Here is a 12,327-nt window from a genome sequence, read left to right on the forward strand (position 1 = left end):
TTCTAATATTTTAATAAAAAAATTAGAAATTTCTGTTTTAAAAAAAAAAAAAAAAAAAAAAAAACTACACCGATCCACAGGATCGGTGGAGGGCTATTTTGTTTTGATTTTCTGATTTTCTGTGACATTCTGCGGCAAGTGAATGGTGGAGTGATAAATGGGCTGCACTGATCCTAGGGATCGGTGTAGGATGTGTTTTTTTTGCTCCACCGATCCTAGGGATCGGTGGAGGCTAGTTTTCGAAAATTCCAACAGTCTGGGCTTGTTCTATTAAATTATTTCAATGCAATTCTATTTAAAAAAAAAAATCACTAAGTTTGATCCAAAATCGCCAAGGAGAAAATGAAAAAGAAATCAAAGGAAAAGGAGCTGAATCAATTGGAATTGCAACAACAGTGAGACAATTTTACTTATTACAAGTCTCATTTTTTCTTTTTCTATTTGTAACATGTACCTTTTTTTAATACAATATAGGTAGGTTCTTCTCCTGCCTACTAAAAATATATATATTACAACAAGATTATTTCCCACACAAGTTGAATTATAAAATTTTACCCAACAAATACAAGAATATTATTCACAAAAAAAACAGTTACGTAGAAAGAAAATGCAACAAAATGCTTTCTTAGGAAAATTCTTTAAAATCCAAAAAATTGCATAAACAATTTAAAAAACGTTTACAAGTATGAACAATAGAAATAATTAAGGCATCCACCTATAAGAAGAAAAGAAATCCAATCTGCACACCACCTCTCAAAAGAGCACCACCTCCCAAATATTCATTTGCAAAATCAGCCTCTAAAGCTTCGTATCCCTGGTCCTCTATAAATCCAGAATTTATCACCTAGTTTCCTATAAATAACAACATAAAACAAACATTGACCACATTCAAGAATAAGTTTGCTGTTTGCATATAACACCAATCATGATAGTACAAATGTTGTGAGTTTTTATGGGAAAACTTGTCAATTTTATAGGAAAATTGATTTTTCCATGCACTAATTCGAACTGAGATATTCTCCTATTTGTCAATTTTATAGGAAAATTGCTATTTCTATGCACTAATTCGAGTTTGACAGATTCTCCTATTTCTTTACACCATGCAAAAAGAAATTCTCCTATTCTCCTATTTCTTTAGACCAAAAGTAAGTCAATGTTAATTTGACAAATTACTCTCTGAATAGGATAAAAGACTATATAAAAGCAATTCTCCTATTCTCCAATTTCTTTAGACCATTCTCCCTTATAAACACTAATAGCAGCATCAAGTACCTCCATAAGAGAACATCTATTAATTGACAAATAATGAAAAGTAACTCAGTGTTAATTTGACAAATTATTCTCTGAATAAGATAAAAGACCAGAGAATTTGTACCGAAGAGCTAATTTGAGCTTCCTTTTTACCCAAAAAGTGAACATTTATGTTTTACCCAAGGGGTATGTCACTGTCAAGTCATGATCTGCTGAGTCATAATTTCCATTTTAACCTTATCTGCTAATCCAGTCATAAACAGATCAGTTTAGTCTTGCCTAGTGGGTTTTGCACACTGTAACATTGAAAGTAGAGATATTAGGAATTACCAGATTGTCATCTCAATTCTCCAACAGCTTGTAATATCTCAGTGGTCCTCTTGAGCTCAGCCTGAAGAGCTTTGATAGTTTGCTTTGGTTCATTTTCAATGGCTAGTGTATTCACCATTCTCAAAACCTTTGTGTTTGAGCTTGTGTAATCACCATGACCTAACTATTCAGATTAAAATTATATAAATGTTATTTTTATTGTTTTCGATTTTCAACTTCTTCTTTGTTTAGGGTTTAGGGTTTAGCCCAATTGAATCAAGAACTAAGAACGAAACATTTCAATTTACTAAAATCAAACAGAATTATTCTATTGCATTACAGGTAATAAAAATTATTTACCATTCTCTGAAACTAAGTAGGATATTAGTTCCTATATGAGAAAAATTGAGTCAAATTAAAAAAATACAACAAAAGATTGGGTCAATTTAAAAAATGTAGCAAAACAGTACCTTAGATTCAAGTTAGGCAACCTCATTGCGCAATCGATCACTGACCCCCGTAGATTACATCAATCAACCCTCTCCTTCGCCTTTTTCATTTCTCTTTGATTTTCCCATCTGAGAGAGTCGTGGAGAGGGAGAAAGAGAGTCTCAAAGCCGTCATCGTACCCCTTGGCCGCGAAATGGAAACCCTAGAGGCGCCATCGTTGTCCTTCTCCCTACCTTCTCTCTCTCGCGGCGTATTGAAAAAGGAGGCCTAGATCGGTGCTTCAAAAAAAAGAAAAGAGACGCGTATTCGCCTTGGGAAGAAGCGAATACAAAGAAACGCGTTTTTCTATTTGTTTAAGTGAAATAATTTCTATACGGTCTTTGATGTAGCGAGTATTTTTTGAACTAAATTTAGACTTTTACACTTTTGACAACATGAAACAGATTCATAAAATCAGAATTTATGATTAATGGCAGAGATTGAAAAATGATTTTGATCAGTGGCTGAGATCTTTTGAATGGACGGCTCAGATCCTCTCTGGACAGATAGATGTTTGGATGCCAAAAAATCCAACGTGATATTAGTAGGGATGATATATTATAAAAACCATAATAAAGGCCAAGTCCTTATTAGTGTTATATTTAGACTTGTGATATCCAACTGACAAATAAAATCAAAGTTCACCAAAAAAAAAAAAAAAATTAAAGTTATAAAAATTTACGACATCACTTCGTAAAAATATCAAATATTTTATTTTTTGGCACACTCTAAATAAGAAGACTTTTTTTTCACAAAATTATTCAAATCAAAATACTAACATCTCAAAAAAAAAAAAAAATACCATGGGGCGCCTCACTTGTGGTATGGGCCGCCCGAAGCCCAGGCGATCAGGGCATATTTAAAAAAAAATTGAGGACAAGAGCATTTGTAAAATTTTGAATTTTTTTAGGGATATTAATAAAAATGGCCGTTTTTTTCTTCAATGATCAGATCTAGATACAACGAAATATTTGCAAAATTTAAATTAGAAACATCTTTTTATGTACCATCAGATCAAGATCAGAGGGGTTAGAAAATTCCAATTAAAAATAGCCATACACATGTCCCCACGTGTCAGCACATGCTTTGTTAGCGACCCCACAAAATTGGATCTCTCTGATTCTAGATGAACAATATTGGTGCAGCACATAAGTTTACATAAACAATAGCGCAGCAAATCTCTTCTTTGCTTTACCCGTAATAGGCGTTGAATTTCATTCGTTGCACATTAGGTTATACCTACTGTGTCGCAAGAAAATTAGAAGAATAAAGTATGAAAGATTTGGGTCATTGGATATTATTTTTGTGCTGGCCTTTTAGATAAAAACAAAATTAACTTTTATACTATGGAAAAATAAACTACGTAAAAATATAACTTTAATATGTAAAAAGTTTCTACACTTTTTCTTTTAAAATTGGAATTTTTGTATGGATGTGATCAAAATACTAATTTAGTATAAAAATTTATAATGAATGTTATACAAAAACAACATTTCTAGAGGGAGGACACAAGTTCGAAATCCGATCGAAATATCTCTTATAAATATTTAAAATTAAATTTTTTGACCCATATTTATATCATAAAAATTACCAAGTAAAAGTATACAAGTATATAACGGTTTAAAATAGAGGATAAATATAATTGTATTGGACCTTCATACTTCATAATTTAATTTTGTACTCAAAATAGATGATAAAATAAAGGAAAATAAAATAAAAGTGAGGCAATGATATTATGCATAATGTATATTGGTCTACACAATAGGCTCACATCTTTATTTTAAAACTTCTAACTAACGGTACAAATCGTTCAACATGATCCCCATATAAAAATGCACTTATAGACCAGTTTTATATTTTTAACAATATTTTTTTAATATTTTTTAAGATAAGTGGAAAATTTCTTAATCTCAAAATTCTAGACCATAAAAAAACAGTGATTTTTATCAATCTAAAAAAATAGTAAAACAATTTAAAAAATCTAAAATTTGTCTGCAAGTACATATTGTGTAAATCATATTGAACGATCAAGATTGATTGTTAAGACTTTTAAAATAAAAATAATAATATGTAGTACAGAATAATCTTCCTTGTAAAATAATAAATAAATAACTTATATGGAACCTTTTCTGACTGTGTAAGTGTAACAGTCGAATCTACACAACTCGCTACACAAAGAAACACTTAATATGACGAAACAAAAGATCGATATCCTTCTCTTGTCAATATTCCCTATAAAAATCTCTCTAGGTTTTCTTATTCGCCTCCCTCGTCAAAGCCAAAAGAGCCGGAGAGAGACGAAGATAGGCGTCGTCTCAAATTGAAGTAATTCTCTCTGCATTTTCAATTTTTTATTTCTCTAAATTGTGATTTGGGCGATCGATCCATATATTACTAGATCCTTCGATCGGTAACTGGTTCAGTGGATGCTTAGTAGATCTGTAGATGTGTTAGATCTGTTTGTGAATTCGAGAGAATTTGTGTTTTTCTCTAGTTATTCAGCTCATTGTAAGTGGTTAATTTAGATCTGTTACTCAGGCTGTTATTTACTATTAAGATTTGATTTGTTGTAAATTTGTGTGGATCTTTTGAGATTGAATGATGATCTGACTTCTAGTTTTTAAATTTAATTAATTAAGATTAAAGCTTTTACTGTTAGTCAAATGGCAATAATTTAGATTAAAGTAGTTAATAACAATTTGGTCAAAATGGAAAATAATATTATATATAAGTTTGCATTTTTCATACTAAAATGTGACTGAAATTTAGTTAGTCTAAAAAAATGAAGTTCTCACTTCATTTTTTGTTGTGGTGCCTCTGTAAATTGTTCAGTTTCCTTGTCAAATCAACAAATTATTTAATTAAGTCTTAATTTTTAATGAACCTGATGTAAACTTTCTTAAGTGATATTGTCACACTATGTTGGGTAGCTATCAAATGATGTAAATCCTGTCTCTTTCTTAACTGCTAGATATGAAAACGACTTCTCTCACTTCCTCTTGATAGCTATGTCTGACATAAGATACTATGTTTAATCTATTGCCTCTATTAATTGCTAAATTTATCATTAGTTCTCTTCTAATTACAGTGAAACTCTTGGCATTTTCTAACAAATATATATTGTTCTCTCATTCAGGTCGTGTGATAAAGTAACCATGGTGGAGGAACTCCGTGCTCCATCTGTGATCCAAAAGATCCATAACGGGCAATCGGGTCTTTTCACCCGTATTGCACCATCCCACTCATTCCCTACCCATTTCAACCACACTCCAGCCCCACAAAACCCCCTTTTCAGACCATACAGCACTGGTCTTTCTCACCTAAGCACTGTTTCATCTCTCCCAACTGTGTCCCCCATCTTTGCTGCCGCTCCATCAGAGAAGGGACCTTATGGATTTCTCATTGATTTCATGATGGGAGGTGTTTCAGCTGCTGTTTCTAAGACTGCAGCTGCACCAATTGAGCGTGTGAAACTCCTGATCCAGAATCAAGATGAGATGATCAAGGCCGGTAGGTTGTCAGAGCCATACAAGGGCATTGGTGACTGTTTTGGACGTACCATCAAGGACGAAGGTATCATTGCTCTATGGAGGGGTAACACTGCTAATGTCATCCGTTACTTCCCTACTCAGGTAAAATATTCTTCACCAAATAATGCCTTTATGAAATTCATGAGTTTGACTAGCATGTGTCTTTTTGAGGTACATGTATACAAATTTGGATCCCCCTAAAGTGACCCAATTTTTGAGTTTGGCAGACTGTCCATTCTGCTCTGACACGAATATTAAAGTTGCCCGAATTCTGAATGGACGGTCTGGATCCAAACTCAAAATTTGGCTTACTTTAGGGAAACCGGACCCCACATACACAAGGTGGTTTGATTGTTTGGATTCTATTTGGTTTTCAAAATGGTACTGGGCTCAAGACTAATTAATTATTTGATTCTTATTACCAGTAAGTCATCTGTTTTATTTTATTATGTTTACCTTATTGTGTAGTATTGCTGTGTTGACTGCTCAATTTGTACATCTCTTGGAGCTATTAATCCTTACAAATTAGTTATTTAGTAGATCAGATATTTTCTACTAAAATTGTATATATATGTCCTCTTTCTAATGTAGTGGGTTTCTCTTAAAAATATCGGACTTTCATTTTTACCAATATATTAATATATATTTTTTATATATTACCAGGCTCTGAACTTTGCCTTCAAAGATCACTTCAAAAGAATGTTCAACTTCAAAAAGGACAAGGATGGTTACTGGAAGTGGTTTGCCGGCAACTTAGCCTCTGGTGGTGCTGCCGGTGCATGCTCCCTCTTCTTCGTCTACTCTCTTGACTACGCCCGTACCCGTCTTGCCAACGATGCCAAGGCATCCAAGAAGGGAGGCGAGCGTCAATTCAATGGAATGGTTGATGTGTACAAAAAGACCCTTAAATCTGACGGTCTTGCCGGTCTCTACCGTGGGTTTAACATCTCCTGTGTCGGTATCATTGTCTACCGTGGTCTCTACTTCGGCATGTATGACTCACTCAAGCCTGTTCTTCTCACCGGTGACCTTGCGGTTAGTTCTGTCACCTAACTCTTATTTTTAAATGAAAAGATTTTAAAATTCTGAAATGTACCATCTTTTTATTTGGTTTAACAGGACAACTTTTTGGCGAGTTTCCTTCTCGGTTGGGGTATCACAATCGGAGCGGGTCTTGCTTCATACCCAATTGACACAGTTCGTCGTCGTATGATGATGACCTCCGGTGAGGCCGTCAAATACAAGAGTTCACTTGATGCCTTCAACCAGATTTTGAAGAACGAAGGCGCCAAGTCACTCTTCAAGGGTGCCGGTGCCAACATTCTTCGTGCCGTTGCCGGTGCTGGAGTGCTTGCCGGTTACGATAAGCTTCAGGTCATCGTCTTTGGTAAGAAATACGGATCCGGAGGCGGTTAATTTACGCTTTTACCCTCTCCTTAGATGATGATGATCAAACCATGTTGCATTTGAATAATTGGATATGAACATGGATAGTGTTCGATTTTTTGTTTTATTTTTATTCATGAGTTGTTCTTCTCTTGCGGCCTCGGGTAGTCGAGGTAGGGCGGTTTTATTTGAAAATGCATAAACTGAAACAAATTTTGTTGTCAGAAATTGAGGTACTGTTTTTAACAATGAAGTAGTTTATTTGTTGCTTGCTTTCTATTTCTCAGTTTACTTACATGTTCCCTTGTTTTATTCTGAATGTGGAGGTTGTATTTTGTTTTGCTATCCTTGTGGGACTTGTAATTTGTTGACGGTGATATTCGTGTTCTAGAATGTTCAGAGGCACAGCTTGAATATGTTCTAGAATGTTCGGAAGGCTAATTGTACCTTGGACCCAGCTTCCTTCTATTTTGGGCCTAACTTTATTTTCTCTTTTACTCTCTCTGCCCAGCTGAGGAGATAACTATTTTCTTGGCCCAGCCGACCCATTTCATTTTTGCTCAAAACTGAGAGCACTGCTCTTTCCAAAGTAACTAGAACTATCCAGTTCCATCTCTTCTCATTTTCTATTTTTCTCTTCTCCATTGCCCCTGCTAATGGCCACATCCATTTTGCACTTTTTGATTGGTCTTGCTCAGGTGCTCCTTTCTCCCAACTTTTTTTTTTAGGGGTCAACACATGACTACTATATGAGAATAGTTATTTTTCATAGATGGAGATTGTCAACTTAACGTTGAAAAGTTTTGATCATAATTATAAATCTCCAAGCAAATTTGAGGCATGAATTGCTAAGATGTCAATAATTTGGATTGCCATCTTGTCATTTGGACGATCATTTTTCCTAACAGCTATAACAATTTCATTCTCTCTTAATGGTTTACTAAACTGTCAAGTGATTTCCATAGTTGGCATAATACAGTTGTCATTATATATAACGGTTTAGTGCGCATAATACAATTGTCGTAACTGTAATCACTGCAGAAATGCTGATTTTGGTTAACCGTTATAAAGGTTTAGGGCACATAAATGCTGATTTTGGTGGGAACAAATCTTAATTCTCTATTCTTCTCCATTAAACTTTTAACAAATTTCCAATATCTCTCTTCCCATCTATTACTTTGCTACAAACACTCATATCCCAGGTGGCTCCAGCAGTAAACAATACAAAAATAAACAGAGCATCAATATTTTATTTGACACTACATTCAAGAACCAACATTAGTAACAACAAATTTGCAAGAGAACAATCAAATACAATAGTAACAAAATTCGGTATCTTGACGGGAAACAAAATTTGAAGCGGCTTAGTTACTGCACATCACCTCGGTGCTCCGGTGTTGATTTCCAGCACCGCACTATATTGGGTACTGTTAAAACCAGATGTATCTGATATAGATAAAAATTTTGTTTCACCGAGCAAGCTCTCCATCTCTTCTTCATCAATTTGCCGGCCCGGCAAGGTGTTATGCAACCTCACTAACTTGTGTAATTCCTCCACAACTTGCCTCATTGTCGGTCTATCTTCTCCTTTTGGGCTCAGACACTGCAGAGCAATCTCAGAAATTTCATCAAGAATCTCCATAACATTCTCCTCATTAGCTAATTCTACATCAAACATCTCATGATGCTCATTTTTCCTTGCTTTTGAAAGAAAAGATGTGGCTAACGGCTGCTTTTCCCCATTTTCATCTGTATAAACTGCCCCCTTCCTTGTTATGAGCTCCAACATTACTACCCCAAAGCTATATACATCACTGTTCTTTGTTAATATCTGCGTATACAGGCATTCAGGGTCTAGATACCCATGTGAAAAATGGACAAGCTCGACAATTTCATTTACGGGCACAACACTTGAAGCTCCAAAATCAGACACCTTCGCAGTATAGTCAGCATCTAATAGTATATTAGCCGACTTGACGTCACCATGAATGATAGAGCGAAAGATAGAAGAGTGAAGATAATCAAGAGCCACTGCTGAATCTAGAGCAATTTTTAGCCGAGTACCCAACGAAATCGACCTTCTACTACGACTCTTTGTATGAAGCAAATCAAAAAGTGTCCCGTTGGGGACAAACTCATAGACCAACATAGGAATTTTAACCTCTAAACAACACCCCAATAATCTAACTACATTCTTGTGGTTTATTTGTGAAAGAAGAATGATTTCATTCACAAATTCTCCTCTTTGTGTTTCTTCAACTTCTTTTGCTTTCTTTATGGCCACAACCTGATTATTTTCTATTAATCCCTTGTACACATTCCCCTGGCCTCCCCTGCCTAATATATTAGTTTCACAGTAATTATTAGTAGCATTTTCTATTTGCTTTTGACTATAAACGTGGAGGTGGTTGTCCATCATCTGATAGTATTTCTTGTACTCTTCTTTTTCCTTCATGTGCCTTCTATGTTGTTGACACCAAACTAGAAGGACACATAAACCCGAAAATATAGCAACACAAAGAATAGAATCTGCATTTATATATGAAAGAAAAAATGTAACTATAACTTGGCTGCGATTCATTTCTTTTGTAAAATGAACAGCATAATTCAGGCACATAATTCTGTACAATTATTTTTCTGTTGATACCAACAACAATTAATTATTATTTTTCATTTCAATTAAGCTTTGATGTCGGTTGTTAAAATAAGTGGCTGTCAATGCATTATTCAAATGCGTTCTATTGACCGCAAACTTAGTGACAGCCAACAATAATGCTACAAGAAGATCAGGAACAATTGAATTCTGTACACTTCTATTGGACAATAACTTATCAATTTTTCCTGAAGAAGCATCACATATTTGAAATTGGAAGCTGTATATATTATTTTTTTATTTAGAATCCAAACATAATACTTACAAATAGCCACACGAGCTGGATAGGGAAATTTCTCTGGAATATTGGTGCAATTTCCGGCCTTCCCGTTACCTTGTTTGCCTTTCGGGCAGTCACAATCATAGCTTCCGTCCGTGTTGCTACAAGTTCCGGTGCAATGGTACACATCCGGTAATTGACATTCATCAATGTCTGTTCAGCTCAGTCAAACAAGAATTATCGTATTAATTGGTAGGTTTAGCTTGTTGGCAGGTTCTTATCTTATACAAGATAATCTACTTGGTAGCAACCAATTGTTTCATCACAACTTGGGCTATTTTCACTGGATTATTTTGTTTCTGGTGCTTGACATTAATTTTATGCACAATAAAAAATTAAAAACGCAATTCATTCAACCAATTTTATTCATATAGGATTCAAATGTCCTTGTTATATAACTGGATGCATGGTCAATCTATTCCCACTAGTTGATATACAGATAAAGGTATAAATAATGATGAGGGTTCCAATGCCTCATTTTTTTCATACCTCATCATGTCTCATATTTTATATTTTCGTTTTTAAAGTTCAAATTGTCGATCCGAACCGTTCAATAAAATATTTATACTAAAATATGCATAGAGATGAAATTTTATAATTTTTGGAATTTTTTGCTATTTTTTAAGATAGGTACAAAATCACTGTTTTTGAACCGTTCAAAAAACAGTGATTTTCTACCCATTTTAAAAAATAGTAAAATATTTTAAAAAATTATAAAATTTCATCTCTAACCATATTTTAGTATAGATATCATGTTGAACAGTTCGGATCGACAATTTAGACTTTGAATATGAAAGAAATAAAGATATAAAATATGAAGTATGATGAAGGTATAAAAAAAATGAGGTATTGGAACCCTCCTCATAAATAATATCAATTATACAATTGACAAAAATTGCTGTGCCTACTCAAGTTTTAGTATCGTATTATCATGCTTGCAACTTGAATTTTGTCCTTTATATTTAGTGGATGTTATGGTTCTATTTTGTGTCCCTTGCTACGCATCAGATCAGACAGCTTTTTCTTGGGGATCATTTAATAATGTGAGAATTAATTAATTATACAACGAAGTAAAACAGGATCTCGAAAAAATTTCAACAAAATACATTACCTCTGCACCCTTCACGGAGGTAGGGGTTGCCCTCATATCCTGGCAAGCATTTGCAGATGTATCCCTCACCGTTGGTCGTGTTGTCGCATCTGCTATGTTCGCTGAGACAGGCCGGATTAGAGCTGTATTCGACATTTCTAATGCATGTGCCGTTGTCTCGGATAGCCCAGTCAAGTACCATTGGCAGCTTTTTATTATTCCTCTCATAGAATTCATTCCCAACCAAATCGTTGACAGTAAAGTTATACCAGTCCTCCTGCACCAATGCAGCATATTGGCATGGGTTGAAAGACCAGGTGTTGCTTCCATTGAAACCCCACTGCACTTCATAGTAGTTGAGCCCTTCTGGGATGGGTGTCTGGCAACAACCTCGCCCGTTACACGTACCACCGTCACCAGTTGTGCTCTGTAGGTTTTCACAGAAGGATGAACAGCCTGATTGGTAAGTATTGCCTTTAGGATTAACGATATATGCCAAGGTGTAGCAGCCAATTACAGTGAACTTGTTGCGTCTATTGGAGAAGAGAAATGTGTTTGTTGCCTGGATCACAAGATATGGATCAAAATTCCAGCGGCTTGTCTTGTTATAGCAGTCATACCCCATAAACTGGAGGATTCTTGCTTCAGCAGTAGTAATGTTGATGTCTAACAGATCAATATTAGAATTATTCAAGAATGGTTTCGGTGGAGTGGTGGACTCATTGCACGTTATATCGAATCCATCCCGGTAACAGCCAGGAAGGAATCCAAATGGGTAGGGGACGGTCATGTTACCGCATTTGTCTGGGCAACCGGGCAGTGACATGTTTATTGTGGTTGAGGTAACAAAATCTGCTGCTGACAACAGGCTTATTAGTGTCAGATAGAGAAGGCACTGTAATTGTAATTGTCTCACCCCAGCCATGGATCTTGCTCTCTCTCTCTCTCTCTCTCTCCCTCTCTCCCTGATAGGTTCTAGTCTTTGCCCGAGTGTGACTAATTATTGCGGGAAGAAAGGATTGGCAGCTAGGTGGAATTTCTTCTCAAATAACAAAAATGAAATTTCCTACCATGGTGGCGGTATTAAATAAATTGCTAGCCAGAGGTTTTATAACTTTACAAGTTAGGTCTTTTGATTATTGTTTTCGTTCTTATCTCCCAACTTGCATGACTAGTTTGCGTCAAAGCTCGTGTAAGGTTGAAGATTTAGGCTCCAAGAGCTGACAACAGGAGACTTGCGTTCAGGTAAAGGAGTTTTTTGTTTTTTTTAAAGAATCATAAGTATGATACTGTTCGTTATTGTTAGAAATGGCTCTGAAAATCGGAATCAGAGTCAAAA

The 12,327-nt window shown here is 35.2% G+C and overlaps 2 protein-coding genes and 1 long non-coding RNA gene across 3 annotated transcripts; 1 reads left to right on the forward strand and 2 right to left on the reverse strand.

Moving 5' to 3' along the window:
• Positions 1-536: 536 nt before the first annotated feature.
• Positions 537-2,468, reverse strand: LOC144544939 (uncharacterized). Its single transcript, XR_013508366.1, has 3 exons — positions 2,031-2,468; positions 1,582-1,744; positions 537-844 (listed from the first exon to the last, which is right to left on the reverse strand). It is a non-coding gene; the product is annotated as an uncharacterized LOC144544939 (long non-coding RNA).
• Positions 2,469-4,267: 1,799 nt separating this feature from the next.
• Positions 4,268-7,233, forward strand: LOC144544938 (ADP,ATP carrier protein 1, mitochondrial-like). The gene is made up of 4 exons (XM_078293495.1): positions 4,268-4,374; positions 5,186-5,681; positions 6,243-6,614; positions 6,699-7,233. The coding sequence occupies exons 2-4, from the start codon at positions 5,205-5,207 to the stop codon at positions 6,993-6,995; spliced, it is 1,146 nt and encodes a 381-aa protein (XP_078149621.1). The 5' UTR covers positions 4,268-4,374; positions 5,186-5,204; the 3' UTR covers positions 6,996-7,233.
• Positions 7,234-8,238: 1,005 nt separating this feature from the next.
• On the reverse strand, positions 8,239-12,019 carry LOC144545347 (wall-associated receptor kinase 2-like). The gene is made up of 3 exons (XM_078293936.1): positions 11,010-12,019; positions 9,884-10,051; positions 8,239-9,494 (listed from the first exon to the last, which is right to left on the reverse strand). The coding sequence occupies exons 1-3, from the start codon at positions 11,911-11,913 to the stop codon at positions 8,344-8,346; spliced, it is 2,223 nt and encodes a 740-aa protein (XP_078150062.1). The 5' UTR covers positions 11,914-12,019; the 3' UTR covers positions 8,239-8,343.
• Between the last annotated feature and the right edge of the window lie 308 nt (positions 12,020-12,327).

This window comes from Carex rostrata, chromosome 27, assembly GCF_964058835.1.
Source record: "Carex rostrata chromosome 27, lpCarRost1.2, whole genome shotgun sequence".
Classification (NCBI taxonomy): domain Eukaryota; kingdom Viridiplantae; phylum Streptophyta; class Magnoliopsida; order Poales; family Cyperaceae; genus Carex; species Carex rostrata.

Excerpts from the sequence above, each read along its gene's own strand:
- LOC144544938 (XM_078293495.1), top strand. The coding sequence starts at position 5,205 with ATGGTGGAGGAACTCCGTGCTCCATCTGTGATCCAAAAGATCCATAAC. Across the intron at positions 5,682-6,242 it reads TCCGTTACTTCCCTACTCAG|GCTCTGAACTTTGCCTTCAA; the intron begins GTAAAATATTCT and ends ATATATTACCAG. Across the intron at positions 6,615-6,698 it reads TTCTCACCGGTGACCTTGCG|GACAACTTTTTGGCGAGTTT; the intron begins GTTAGTTCTGTC and ends TTGGTTTAACAG.
- LOC144545347 (XM_078293936.1), bottom strand. The coding sequence starts at position 11,913 with ATGGCTGGGGTGAGACAATTACAATTACAGTGCCTTCTCTATCTGACA. Across the intron at positions 10,052-11,009 it reads CCTCCGTGAAGGGTGCAGAG|ACATTGATGAATGTCAATTA; the intron begins GTAATGTATTTT and ends TGAGCTGAACAG. Across the intron at positions 9,495-9,883 it reads TCCAGCTCGTGTGGCTATTT|ATTCTATTCTTTGTGTTGCT; the intron begins GTAAGTATTATG and ends ATATAAATGCAG.